We start from the raw sequence: 14,296 nt of genomic DNA, 5'->3' as shown, positions 1-14,296 counted from the left end.
GATGAAGCATATCCAGAGTCAAGCTGGAAATCAATCCACAGGTCAGAATCAGGCCTGATGATAGCAATCAGAGTCAAACACAGCCCAATGAACCAGACAGGTTAACACTGATGGAATATGTCTAAGGTCAATCCAGGAAGTCAACCTGCAGCTCTGGGTCCAAATCAGTAAGGGCTATAGCCAGGCAAAGACACAGCTGAGCAGCACACTAGCATCCCTCCAACATATCTCAGGCAGAAACAGACATAGCCCAGGGCTGAGCTTTAATGGGTCTCCTTGACCTATGGGCAGAGAGGGTGGGTGGAGGCTCCAGCTGAGGCTGCTCTGGACTGTTAACACCCTCAAGGGCCTGACCTATGTAATCTCTCTCACACTCAGATCTGGTGCAGCTGAGGTTAGTGGCATCTCAGCTGTTTGGGACAAGTCTTCTCATTCCTGTTCTCTTGGACTGGTTGGCTTTGTCCATCCTTGTGAAATTTCCAATTTGATTGTGTTTGATTACCTAAAGTCTGCATAGCTTCATGGAAAGAGGAACTTCTATGTGAAGAGTCTTAGACAGGCTAGGACCATGGCAGGTAGAGATGGAGCCTGCATCTAAGTGTTCTCACCATCTTTGAGCTCTAGGCACAAATGCTCAGTGGATGATGTAGAAGATGTTATCGCTGAGTGAAGTAATATGAAGAATATGGGACTGTGTTGTTTTTCTATTGAGAATAAAGTATGTAAGAACAATAAAATGTAATAGTATTTCCAACACTTGGACAAATAGGCTAAAAGCAAAGGAATTTTCCAGGTGGGAGTCTTACAGAAGCCCAGTACTGCAAATCAACCATCTCATAACTGCAACAAATACAAAAAGTCCACTAGTGTCTGGCAGCGTCTGGCAGGCATCTATCCACCCACCCGCTGAGAGCATCCACCCACTCACAGCATCCAGTAATCTCCCTTCTAGTATGTAAATGTAGAATGGCAGTCCCTCATCTTCACCAGGACCTTCACTTGAAAGGACTGGCACACTCTATACATGAGTTGCTTTGGGGGCTGAACAGTTGCAGTGACCCAGAACAGAAGTTTCTCTGCAAGTGAAAGAGGAAATCCCTGGGAATAGCTCATCTTCCTGAAAGAACCTGCCAATAGCCCATGATGCCTCATAGCCAAGAGTAGGAAAAAACAGTGAGAGATCTGTGGATTATGCATAAACTTAGAGGAGATGGGAAGACCCACCTTCTATACCAATGCAAAGCCAATTTCATAACAGATAACAAGACATACTGGTAAGGACCTGGAAAGCCATTTAATACCAAGTAAAAATGGACCTGACCTTCCCTTAAGAATATGGTTTTGAGTTAGAGATACTATTGTCCACCCTGGACTCCTGTGCAAGGTGATGCTCATCAACTTATGGCCTCTACTTCATGGGGGGTGCTCGCTATTGACCAGTTTTAAACAGGCAGCTTAGGGAGATAGAGGTGGCTGGAAAAGTGTTCCCAGTTAGACATAGGTGCCCTTCAGTCCAACCAGAACTTTGTGAAGAAGGAAAGGCAGAACCAGATGGCTGATCACTGGTTTAAAAGACTGAGAGAAAAGACAAGTTTGGTTTATTTCTACATATTATATCTGCAGGGAAAATTTTGGAGTATTTCCTCACAAAGATGTATTCCTTAATGGAAGCATCACATTCTTTTTCATAGGCACTCCTTGCAAAAAATCTGAGCCTCCCCACCTCCATTTTTTAGTAAAAAGTAAATATTAAAAGGGATACTAAAAGGCTAGTCATTCTATAGCTAGCCAAGGTGCACAGCAAGTTGTAAGGAGAGCTGGGGACCAGAAGCCAAAAGCCCAAACATGGAAATTATATTGTCTTTTAGTTAAGATGAAGTGCAGGTATCATCAGATGAAACTCTGTTGGGTAATCTGACATGATATGGTGTCAAAAAAAGCACACAAAGTGAGTCACTAGGAGTGTATGTACAAGTCAGAGCTTGGCCAAAGTGTGGTACAGATGATTCAGTTCTGCAGAAAAAGCAGAAGTGAAGAACAAAGTTTAGTGTTGTTACTATTACCATATTTTTCTTGGTGAGGTTGTAATAGAAAACTAGTAGCCGGTCTCTGATCAATACTGATGGGCAGGCAACCAGTAGAAGCAAAATCAAGATGCAGCCGTGAGCTGAGAAGACATGGAATATGTGCAATGTGCCTCAAAACTTTGCTCTGAACTAATAAAATATGGCTGTGCAGCCAGAACCAGCAGCTGACCTTCCACTTTTTTTTTTCCCCAGAAAAAACTGAAGACAGTTGCCCATCCTTGATGTATTCTATATCTGCTGCCAAATGTGCACTCCCCCTCTCAGACACAATCCCAAAATAGGGTGTGATGCCTTTTCCGTTGACAAAGCCATAAGTCATGGTGAGCGAGACACACTCAACATCCTCCAATCAGTTAAATGAAAAGAGCTCTCCCCCTCTGTTTCCCACCACTTCAGCACTCATTATATCTCAGATTAATTAATATGGGCACTAGGAAGTGAGATGATATATTACAAAAAACCATTAACCTGATTCTGTCCAAATTGGCGACATACGGCAACTTGTACGTTAGACAAATCTTCCTCGCTAATGTGGGAGTCCTCATGTCTGAACTCTGTTAAAGCAGCAGCCCTGAAAAAATATTTTTAATGTATGTACGTATGGAATGTATATCGGTGTGCGTGGACAGTGCATGCCTGTGGGAACATCAGAATTCATTAAATCAGTCTGATATGAGATATATTGAACAGGTTCCATCTGACGTCTGTTACTGGGTTGTTCTGTCCACTCCCAAAGGAGTGAATCATATTGACAGGTTGAATTATATCTCAAGAGATATTTTTCTCCCCTCCTCCAAAGGCCATTTGCAATCACGGCACATCCACTGCCTCTTAAAAGTGAGCTCATCTGGCACTGGGTTGCATTGAAGTCCTCCACGGTGCCTGAAGGAAGAATGCTTTTGGGTGGTGGGAACATGGAGAAGATGTGGTCTGTCCAGCTGTCCCTTGGAGTGCTAACCATCTTGACCATGACTGCATACGTCCCATCTACACATGGAGAGCCGTTTTTACTACAAGGTAAGCTGGAATACAGACCAGATGACACAGGTAGGTGGTTATCTTTTTGCTTTGCTTTGCTGCTTGTCGTGGCCATGCGACGCTTGCTTATACGTGAAAGAAAATAAGATTAACCTTGAGCTATACTAAACAATCAATTAACATTGGTACTACCCAGAAAATGGTTCATATTAGCATGAGCTAAAGCTGTCCTTCTGGTCTGCAGCTGGTTGTATGACACATTCTGCTAATCAGTAAAAATATCAGATCTGGTGAAATCTGGTAAGGGTAGCTCTTTCTCTCCCAAAAGAAAATTTCCAAGGAAAAACATTAAAATATCAGAGAGTAGCAAATCCAGTATGCACCATATGAGATTTGACAGCTCATAAATGTCATTGTAGGGTGCTGCTGAACTTTTTTTATTCACAAAATTTCTTTTTATACGCTCTTCTCCCATAATTTAAATTAATCTTAGCTCGAACTTATTCTGCAGGGAAATGTCAATCATTAATCTTCTTTCTTAAAGAGACTTGGCAGTACAAAAAACAAGAGCAGCTAAATATAGTCTTGAAAATAACATTGCTTTTCAAATGATTTTTCCTCTTATATCACCTATTTATTTTTGTAATGACAACCAAAACATTCCTGAGGCCACTCTATCTAAATGCTGCTTCTGTTTAGTTTTCTAATTAATATGGGCACTAGGAAGTGAGATGATATATTACAAAAAACCATTAACCTGATTCTGTCCAAATTGGCGACATACGGCAACTTGTACGTTAGACAAATCTTCCTCGCTAATGTGGGAGTCCTCATGTCTGAACTCTGTTAAAGCAGCAGCCCTGAAAAAATATTTTTAATGTATGTACGTATGGAATGTATATCGGTGTGCGTGGACAGTGCATGCCTGTGGGAACATCAGAATTCATTAAATCAGTCTGATATGAGATATATTGAACAGGTTCCATCTGACGTCTGTTACTGGGTTGTTCTGTCCACTCCCAAAGGAGTGAATCATATTGACAGGTTGAATTATATCTCAAGAGATATTTTTCTCCCCTCCTCCAAAGGCCATTTGCAATCACGGCACATCCACTGCCTCTTAAAAGTGAGCTCATCTGGCACTGGGTTGCATTGAAGTCCTCCACGGTGCCTGAAGGAAGAATGCTTTTGGGTGGTGGGAACATGGAGAAGATGTGGTCTGTCCAGCTGTCCCTTGGAGTGCTAACCATCTTGACCATGACTGCATACGTCCCATCTACACATGGAGAGCCGTTTTTACTACAAGGTAAGCTGGAATACAGACCAGATGACACAGGTAGGTGGTTATCTTTTTGCTTTGCTTTGCTGCTTGTCGTGGCCATGCGACGCTTGCTTATACGTGAAAGAAAATAAGATTAACCTTGAGCTATACTAAACAATCAATTAACATTGGTACTACCCAGAAAATGGTTCATATTAGCATGAGCTAAAGCTGTCCTTCTGGTCTGCAGCTGGTTGTATGACACATTCTGCTAATCAGTAAAAATATCAGATCTGGTGAAATCTGGTAAGGGTAGCTCTTTCTCTCCCAAAAGAAAATTTCCAAGGAAAAACATTAAAATATCAGAGAGTAGCAAATCCAGTATGCACCATATGAGATTTGACAGCTCATAAATGTCATTGTAGGGTGCTGCTGAACTTTTTTTATTCACAAAATTTCTTTTTATACGCTCTTCTCCCATAATTTAAATTAATCTTAGCTCGAACTTATTCTGCAGGGAAATGTCAATCATTAATCTTCTTTCTTAAAGAGACTTGGCAGTACAAAAAACAAGAGCAGCTAAATATAGTCTTGAAAATAACATTGCTTTTCAAATGATTTTTCCTCTTATATCACCTATTTATTTTTGTAATGACAACCAAAACATTCCTGAGGCCACTCTATCTAAATGCTGCTTCTGTTTAGTTTTCACTAGAGTGTTTATAGGGCTTTTTTTTTTTCCCTAGCAAATCCCCTAAATGACTAAAAGTAGCTATTTTAAAATCATAACTGTCTTCCAGACTTAGGAATGAGGTTTACAGCACTCCACGCTAACTGCAAGTTCTACACAGCGTGTAGCTCTGCGAACTCCCTCGGGTTTATTTCTAGAGATCACAATCAGGACCGGCGGCTTCAGCCGCAGCATGAGGCAGGGTTGAATCTGGGCAAATACTTGGAGCATCACTTTGGCCAGAGCCCCTCTGCTTCTGCAGATTTGTGTGACTTTAGCTGATTCCCACGTACTCTTGAGCACCCTTAAAACTCATCTGTTAAAATGTTTTGTCTCGTGTATCAAAAGTAATGGCATTCATCCCATCACAGCTACACAGGGCTGTCTATACCAGACCATCTTCTCCTTTCTCACCTCCTTGAACAGAGTGAGCAAAAGTCCTAAAGATCCTGGAAGAAGAGAAAATAAGCCTTTCTGCGTATTTACTTAGTATTTTCCATGGACTCTGTAAGCAGAATTCTAGGGCTTTGTAGGGTAGGAGTGTTCAGACCAAAGATTTTGGGGTACAGCCATTCTCCCAGTAGAGTGTGGCTCACATTCTGCCATTCTCAAAAATGAATGCAGCACTCGGGTTTCAGATGATTCTAGAAATCCGTTCAGCAGAGCTGGGAGGGTCTCAGAGCCTTAGTCTGATTAGTCCCATCCCTCGTGTCTGTTGGTTTCTGCTGAACCCTTGACCTTCATAACCATTCATTTGAGGGCATAGCCACAACCACTAAAGCAAAACCACTGTGAAAGCTCCCTAAAGGGGCCTCATAGAGAGGTCCAAGTTGCTTTAGGACAGCAACTTGGGGAAGGTTTTCCTGGAAAACAGAAAAATTCTGCGTGGCCTACAGCAATTGTAAGAGGCTTCTGTGGGGATAAAGACGCTTGCTTTAAACTCCTCCACACTTTGGCTCTGTTCAGGAAGAATCCTTTAATACCACTGACAATACGGCAGAGCAGCCCCAAGGATGAGGGAGCGCAAGAACAGACCGTGGGGCTGCAGGGCTTTTCAGCCCTCATGAGGAGCAAGTTCCCATCTCTATCGGCTTTGGGAAGGCGGATGGTGTGAGTTGAGGGAACATCTGCAGTTTTGAGAAGAGGATCTCGTGGGTTGTTGTCTGGCTTTGCAGAGGCATCTGCTATATCCGCCTTGCAGAAGAGGTTAGGACTGTCTAAATCAAGGTGAAGTCTCTGGCTCTCTGCAGCCAGCCATGTCGATGAGGCTGCAGTAAGACTGGCCAGCAGCCCGGAGCTGGCAGGGATGGCTCCCCCATCCTGCACCCTTTCACTGCGCAGCCCTCCCTGGCTGGACATTTTATTCCGTGCTCACACATCTTCCTCTTCCCCTGAGCTCCTTCCACCCTGACAAAGTGCTGACAGGAGACATTTTCCTTCCACTTCTTAGCCTTCTTAATTATTGTTTTAATGTTGGGGGCTGGAGAGTCCATCCTTTTTGTCATTAGAGATCAAGAAATGTGTGTTTTATGTGCTGCAGAGAACCGAGTGCTTCCGGAGAGAGAAGACACAAATCATGAGGACACACTGCTGACTCTGCTTCTTAATAAGAAACTTGCATGGCGGAGACCAGAAAATATTGGTAAGTGAAGGGGGTGAGAGATCTCAGCTTCTTAAATATATGTTTGCATGAATGCAAGGAACTTGCTCCTCAGGTTCCTCAGAAATACCGGCTGCTCAGAAAGTGGAAGCACCCAGTATGGTGCCTCCACATGATTAATGTCAGATGTTCTCCATCATGGGGATCCTGAACCTGCTTTTGCAATGCCATGTAAAACTGCCCAAAAACACACACCCTAGACCCTCAGACACTCAGCACTGAGCTGGGAAGGGAGCATGTGTGTGTACATAAGTAATAGCAAGAAGGGATGCTGCTCAGTCCTTGTGCCTCTGCTGTCCCTGAGATGTTGTGTGCTATGCCTGGGACATGGGTCAGCCTTGGGAGTCACCTCTCCACCCACACCCCATACAGCCCCATGTGCCTTTGAGAGGCAGCTCAGTGTTTTGCTGGTATGCTAAAACCAGCAGCATCTTGTAAGGGCACACAGGGCAATGCGGTGGCACCAAGATTTTGCAGAGAGCATACGGCTGAGATCCCTTGGGGTCAGGTGTAGGTTGGGACAAGGGTAGTGGGACCTCCTGTCTGAGCCAGAGCCCCTGCTACTGCTGGAAGAGTTTGAGACAACGTGCTTTTCCCACACAGCCAAGAGGCCAAAGAAGGGCCACATGGAGGCTTTTCCTGTCTGTGCGCTGTGAACAGACACCAAATTTAAAGCCTCTCGCAAGTGGCTAAACTCAGACCCGCTGAAGAGAAACTTGGGCTTTCCATGACACTACGCACAGCCATCACAAGCGCCATGTGGATTACAGGGGTCAACTATTCCCACGGCCACCACAGCCAGGGGAGGGTTTGGGCCGTATGTGGTGGTCTCAGAGCAGGAAACTGCTCTTCCCTGTGAAAACAGCCAAGAACAGGGCTCAGGAAAAAATTTGTTATGAAAATCCATTCATCAAAATCACTCAGTGCTCCTCCCCAGCCCCTTGTTAATGCAGTGAGGTAGTGGTTAAACAATCCTGGGACAAATAAATAAACACAAATAAATCAAGCCCTTATACTAACAAAGGCATTCTTCTTGCAAAGGGGATGCATTCAAGAAATAACATTTTTATGATTGGTTTATGGATTATTGCACTTATTACTCCTGGAGGAAAGGCTGCATTTTATGCCAGACAATTGAATATAATGAATCTCTGAGCAGAGCACAGGCAGAGGATTTACAGCAGGCAGTTTCTCAAGGCTTCATCCATAAATTAACTTCCTTCCCCCTGCCTGAGATAATCTGTTCCAAATTTCGACCGCTGATAATTTTCTATTCATAGCAGTCATTGGCCAAGCTTATGTCTTGAGGAAAGTAGAGCCAAAATCGGCACTTGAAATTCTGAAAGAGGTAAAAATGTGTAGAAAAATAATAATAATCATCTCTTAAGCAGCACTCTTCACTTGCAGATATGCAGTCTGCGCTGCCTCTATCTTATGGATATGTAAAGACATGCTTAAGAGGAATCTGCCTGAGGTCATTGCTGGCAGTGCCAGGAACAGAGCCCCCACCTCCTGACTCCCAGCCCATCCCCAGACTGTCTCTCAAACCAAGCCCTGATGCAATGGGTTTGTTTAGGAACTGCTACTTTTTCTGTTGGATTAATATCTGTCAGAAAATACTCAGGATTTTTCGACTGAACGGTTTCCTTCTTTTAGGAGAAACTGCAAAGGCAGTCAGCTCTTTCTTGGCACCCTCCTGCTCAGTTTCAAACATTTGAAAAAAAAGCCCTAGTCTGGCAATGTGTCTGTGTGCTGAAGTCTTATCTGAAATCAAGGGGAATTATGTCCTAAATCCCCCTGGAGATGCAGACCAACGCCTGCTGCCACATTAGGAGCAGACAAAGGAGGCAGCTCCAGGGCTGGGTTTTGGCTTTCTTGTGGGGCCCAGCAGAGACATTCTTTAGCTCTTTCCTGGCTCTTCTGCTTATTTTAGTGCATTTTTTTTTTCCCAAAGTGGCACTTAAAACCAGCTGATCACTTTGCATTTCCCTCCCAGGAGAACTGCTGTAGTCCAGTCACTCAGCTTTGACTGAGCTCATTTTTTCATGGTGCTTTCCATTGTTTCATTTATCTTATTAAAAAAAATTAACTGGTTTTGACATCAGTTTCAATCTGAAATAAGGTACCTCAGTCCTCAAGAGGAGTGAGATTGAAATACCCCATCCCTTCCTGCAGCTTTCCCTATTGCTAGTCCAGGTCCTTCCCAATTCAGCTGGAGGTTTTAGATCCCTATTCTAGGCACCTAACTCTTCCCTTGTCCTGGATGGGATATCTCAGGGCAGTCATTCACCCATCTGTGTAGTTTTTTGACAGTCTAATGTGGTACCACTCAGCCTTGAGATCTCTAAGTCTGATCCATGAAGCTGGTCCCCAGGTCCCTGTGCTCCCCTGATATTCAGAAGTGTGGAATTAGTGCACTCACCGCTACGTTACTTTTCCTGTTGCTCCACTCTGCCAACCCCGATGTTTGCTTACTTAAAAAGCAATAAGTTATGCTAGGCTAAATCTGCGTCTTCTGACTTGTGCCTGCATGGGTGATGTGAGGATAAACAAGTCTTAAAGGAAGTAACGGGAGTTCATATAAAAGGCAAGGACAGAAAAGTCAGCATTAGAGATTTGCTGTTATCGGGATGAAAATCAAAAAGCAGCAGTGAGTTTCACCCGAGCTGGTATCACACAGTATGTGACCTTGTTGGGCCAACTCCCCTAAAGCCTGGCGAATGATGAAGTCTCCCTCATAATAGAGAATTAGGATAAGGTCTCATAGAATTCAGCAGAAAAAGCCTGCTTTTCTGTCACTGTTTCTGCTACCATAGATTTGGAGATCACTATCAGGAAACAAATGATAACTAGGTCTTTTTGTTTTCTCAATGACTGAAGAGCTTAAATGAAGAAACTTTTGGATTTGAACTTTGGGAAGCAATGCAGATACTGATGTTACTCTCTCTCTTCTTGCAGACTGGGAGCTAGCAAAGAAATTTGAAGAGCTTGAACAGGTGAGAGGAGTAAATGCACAGACGCATATATGCATACTGTTGCATGAATAGCTAAACAACTGTAAATATTGTCTTTATGCCCTATTCTTCTATCTTTACATCCTGCTACTCTTCATTCTGCCCCTATAATCTAAGTACATATCACACAAAGGGAAAAGCAGAACTCGGCTAAATAGTTGCACAAGCTGGAAAAGACAAAAAACCAGCAAGGCTATAGACTGGAGCGATAAAGGCAGCTCTTGCCTCTGCCACCAGTGAAAGGCTAGAAAAGGCCAAGGAAACAAAAGAGATGCCAAAGGAAATCTCCATGGAAGAAAAGGGAGGGAGAAGGGGAGGTCTTGGTGCCTTCCTAGGCGCTGCAGCAGCTGGCTGCATCTGATAATGGGCTGAAGTTAGAGGGACAGCCACTGCGCACTGATCCAGACTGATTTTTGTTTGCCCTTTTTACTATTAAGGGAGGCCCTACCCAGGGCCAGAGCCCTGCTGGGCTGTGCGTAGTGTGCACACACACACAGAGCAAGAGGAAGCCCCGTCCTACACCAAGTTCACAGGAACAGGGAAAGGTGTGCAGCAACCTTGACACGGCTCCCTCTGTGCCCCAAACCCTGCAGGCAGTGGAAACCCTTTTTATCCTTTCTCAGGCCAGGTCCAGCTGTTTGCATGGATTGTGGAGGTCCTGCTGGGTTCCAGTTGGCACTTTTCACTTCAAACTGAAAACCCACATTGTGGCATGCCAGACGGAGGGCTACCAGCTCCTACTCTAGCCCTTTGCTCCAGTGCTGAGGGACAGTAAGCTCTGGGTTCTCAGTGGCAACACTACCAGAGCAGAAGTCTAGATGATAGCCATAGATGTTCCCAGTCTACTAGAAAAGAGTAGCTACAAGTGGAGAAGAAATACTGTGGACTTTCCACATTGTAACCCAGGGAAGTTAGCAAGAGCTGGGGGCAAGGGAGGGGAGAGACCGCCCAGCGCAGTAGAGAAGAAACGCTGTCTGCTGCAGTGGGTGGACACCTGGAGACAACCTGCCCCAGCACTGACTTGACTCTTAGTGGTGCTACACAGACCTTTCTCCCCAGGGGTTTGTGCCCTGGGTTGGGGGGAAAGAGCAGCGGGTGCCTATATCACTGCCACGAAACAAGCAGCTTAGTGGAGGAGGACCTGAGGAGGTATGAGTGTTCCAAAGGCAGATCCTCCTGGAATGATCCAGCTCCAGGGAAAACGCCATCCTTCCCAGTGCTGCTGCCAGCCAGGCTGCCTGTACCTCCTGCCTCTGAGCCACCCTGTGCTTGCCAGCACCCTGCAAAGCTTCTCATGATGGGGCATTTGTTTACTGCTGTGTTTGCTTTTAAACAGCTGGAGAAGTTGAAGGATCAGCTCTCAGCTGAGGAAGGGTCAGAGGTGGCCTATGCCTTGGAAAGTCTCTCCGCATCCCAGCCCAAAAAACGCGGTAGGTTTTGGGTTAGAGCCCTGCAGCCATCCTGTCCAGCTCTCATCTCCAGGGCTTCCTTTGTGCAACAAAGACAGTGAGAGTAAACATGCCCCAAATATGCTGAAAAACAGGTTGGCATCTTTTCTAGTTGTCCTGGCCCTCTCTTATTAATGGCTGGCTGGTTTAACAGCTGGTGGGAAGGACTGTGTACCCAACCCTGTCTGCTGTCAGGGCAGATACACTGGGTCTGCACACCAAGGACCTCACTGGAGGCAGTCAGTGTTGCATCCCCCTTTTCACAGAGGAACATGGGGTTATATGGCAATGAGTGACTGTCCTGGAGGAGGTGAGTTCTGTATGAACACGTCCCCGCAGTGCACTCCTCTCTTTGCTATGGGCACAAAGCTAGTCCTTAAGGCATAATGAGGCATGTGGACTGCATGCATTCCCCTCTGCCAAGGTCACTGCCTCCCTACAGAGAAAAAAGGAGCACTTGTTTGTGCTGCTGAAAAGCAGCTAAAAAGGATGTGGAAATCAACCAAGAATTCAGGAAGCTAAGATCTGCTAGGCCCCCCAGTTGGAATCCAAGCTCTGTCCAGTCTGTATCCACTGACTCAGGAGCACATCGCACTGGTGCTCCTGCAAGGCTGCCCCTGAAGAGGACATGGACAATGCTGTTCACACTGGTTTTCAGTGGATTCCTCCACAAAGCAGAGGCAGCTGTAAACCAGAAGTCACTGATGACATATCTTGCCTAAAAGCAAAAGAGCTGGTTCTGCCCTTGCTCCACACACTCTGTGCGTGTGCAAGCTGACAACCTGCCAGACAGCCGAGAGAAAATCCCTTTGTGCAAGGCTTGCTTAAGTGCTTAGGTGATCCTTAGACAATCTGCAATTTATAAGCAGCCCTGGAGGCTGTCATTAATTTGGCTAATCTAATTCATGCCCCCACCAGTCTGGAAGGTTCAAATGCAGATAAAACGACTTCCTTCTGCCAGGTTTAAATCAGATTCTGCCAGAAATTAAAGCAGAGAATCTTTGCCTTCATCTAAAGTCCTTTCAGTCTGGGAGGAGTTTGTGTCTCGGCACGAGCACTGCTCATTCAGTAGAAGCTTTCAAAAAACAAGTAGAAATTTCTTCTCACATTTAACAATAGCAGACCCACATAGGACTCAAAGAACCTGGCATGCTGGTGGTACAGCTATTTTTTCCAATACCAAAACACGCATCCTTCCCTTAACTATTCTTAGAAGATCCCACAGGGATCAGTGTTGTTTGGAGGACAGTTACCAGCAGAGCGATAGAGCGACTGGGTTTTAAAAAAAAATATAAGCAGCAGATCCTTTCTCTCCAAGTCAGTATCCTGCTCTTCCAGTCAGCCACGGGTGAAAAACCCTGCCCACATCTCTGAGGCAGCAAAACTGCTGGGCAGTAGACAGGAAAGAAAAAGTTGATTCCTGATACTGCTGAAGTAAAGCAAAGGGAAAAGTAAATCCTTGTAAATCAAGCAACATGGAAACAACTTTTAGACCCCTTCTTCACATTATAAAAGCTAAAAGAAATACCTTCTAAAAGTTTTATATGAAGTCAAAGATGGTTATTGAGATCTGTCCAGAAGCCATATGCTGGCTTCATACCCCAACTCTCTCAGGACATGGGCTTTTGAAGCCCGCTCCAGGGCTAGAGCGGGAAGCTGGAAAAAGTCCTTTGAATGCTAACATTCTTCTCTTGTATCCCTTCCCAGCCTGCTTTTGGAAATACTGCATATGAAGGCTTGCCAGGACTGGAGGATGAAGATGAGCCCTTCCCCAAACTGCCTTGCTGGGTATTAATGTGTTAAGAGTTTGTCCTGTTCTCTCATCGTGCTGCTAACTCAGATGCCATCCTCCATGACCACACCACAGCCAAGTGTAGCAGGGACCATGACAGGAGCTGGTAGCCCACTAGCACACTCCACTGTTCCTTCCTTCCAGGTTTAACCTCCTTCTACTTGGAAGGTGCCTCCCAACTCTCCTTGCTACCCTGTGCGTGCCATTCAGTCTGCTGCCAGTGTACATTCTCCCCCTTCTCACCAGGCTCCCCCAAGGCACCAAGCATTAATTCAGTGTTCCCTTGAGCTTGGGTCTCTGCCCACATCTGCAGACGTTGCTCACGGTGGTGTCTGGGTTTCCTGTCGCCTCCCAGGAGCAGGTCTGTGATGACCTAACGCCCGCTGTTGGGGCAGGAAGGCAGGCTGGGTGTAATGCCAAGGGCGAAGGGCTGCCTGCCTTGGCTTGCTGAGCCAGAGCTGCTCCTCCTCCTGTCCCGTCAGCGTACACAGTAGGCTTGGGGGAGGACGGGCGCGGAAGTCTGGATCCTTTGGATATCATTCCAATAAAGATTTTCTGTTGCACAGAAGCATGTGCTGTTTTCTTTCTCACCTCTTGCAGAGGCCCAAGGGGCAGCGTATTTCCCTTGATGTAGGCTCTTTTACCTAATGGTTAATGGGAACTTTACAATGGAAAAAAAGGTTCCTATTAAACACCTAACTATAACAACACAGGCCTGTTTTAACATGTCTGAGGAAGGGGCCCTTCCTTTTGACCAGAACTAGGAATAAGGGTTTGGCCTTCCTCATGGATGTGTGTGGGCTGCCGTTCTCGCAGGACTGGAACAGACCCACCGATTTCTACCTAACTCGCCCAAACAGATATTTTGAGAAGAGTTTTTTGGTTTGTCTGGCTGCTCAGTGCAGATGCTAGCTGGCTTTTTCTGCTGCAGAATTATGTCTGCATGTGGCCAAAAGGAAGAGATCACAATCCATCAGTGGTTCCTACATATATTCATCTTCAGTCATGTTGCCTACATTTATTTGCAAAAACAACAGACCATGTTCCCAAAGGTGTAAATTCAGAATAAATCTCAAGCCCATTGATGTTAACTTTGAGGCTTACAGTGGTGTAAATGAGAGCAGAATCTAGTAGCCACTGTGAATGTGTGGTCTGATTTTGACTAGATTTGAACCATCTCTCCAGCTCTGTTGAGCCATGCTATGTAACTGTAGCTTGCATACTACATATTCTTCAAAACTTGACCTCTCCCAAAGCTGTAAATACCATGTTACACTCATTGCCTTGGGTTCCGGCAAGATGTGCACACTCACCACTTGTATATAC

At 45.3% G+C, this 14,296-nt stretch overlaps 1 protein-coding gene across 1 annotated transcript; it reads left to right on the top strand.

Annotated features, from left to right (window-relative positions):
- Window positions 1–4,174: 4,174 nt before the first annotated feature.
- UTS2B (urotensin 2B) lies at window positions 4,175–13,538 on the top strand. Its single transcript, XM_014945838.1, has 5 exons — window positions 4,175–4,371; window positions 6,597–6,698; window positions 9,675–9,712; window positions 11,067–11,160; window positions 12,886–13,538. The coding sequence occupies exons 1-5, from the start codon at window positions 4,248–4,250 to the stop codon at window positions 12,909–12,911; spliced, it is 384 nt and encodes a 127-aa protein (XP_014801324.1). The 5' UTR covers window positions 4,175–4,247; the 3' UTR covers window positions 12,912–13,538.
- The last annotated feature ends 758 nt before the right edge of the window (window positions 13,539–14,296 follow it).

Source organism: Calidris pugnax, unplaced genomic scaffold, assembly GCF_001431845.1.
Source record: "Calidris pugnax isolate Ruff unplaced genomic scaffold, ASM143184v1 scaffold111, whole genome shotgun sequence".
NCBI lineage: Eukaryota > Metazoa > Chordata > Aves > Charadriiformes > Scolopacidae > Calidris > Calidris pugnax.
The sequence above is the reverse complement of the archived record's forward strand: the minus strand, read 5'-3'. Positions and strand labels throughout refer to the sequence as shown.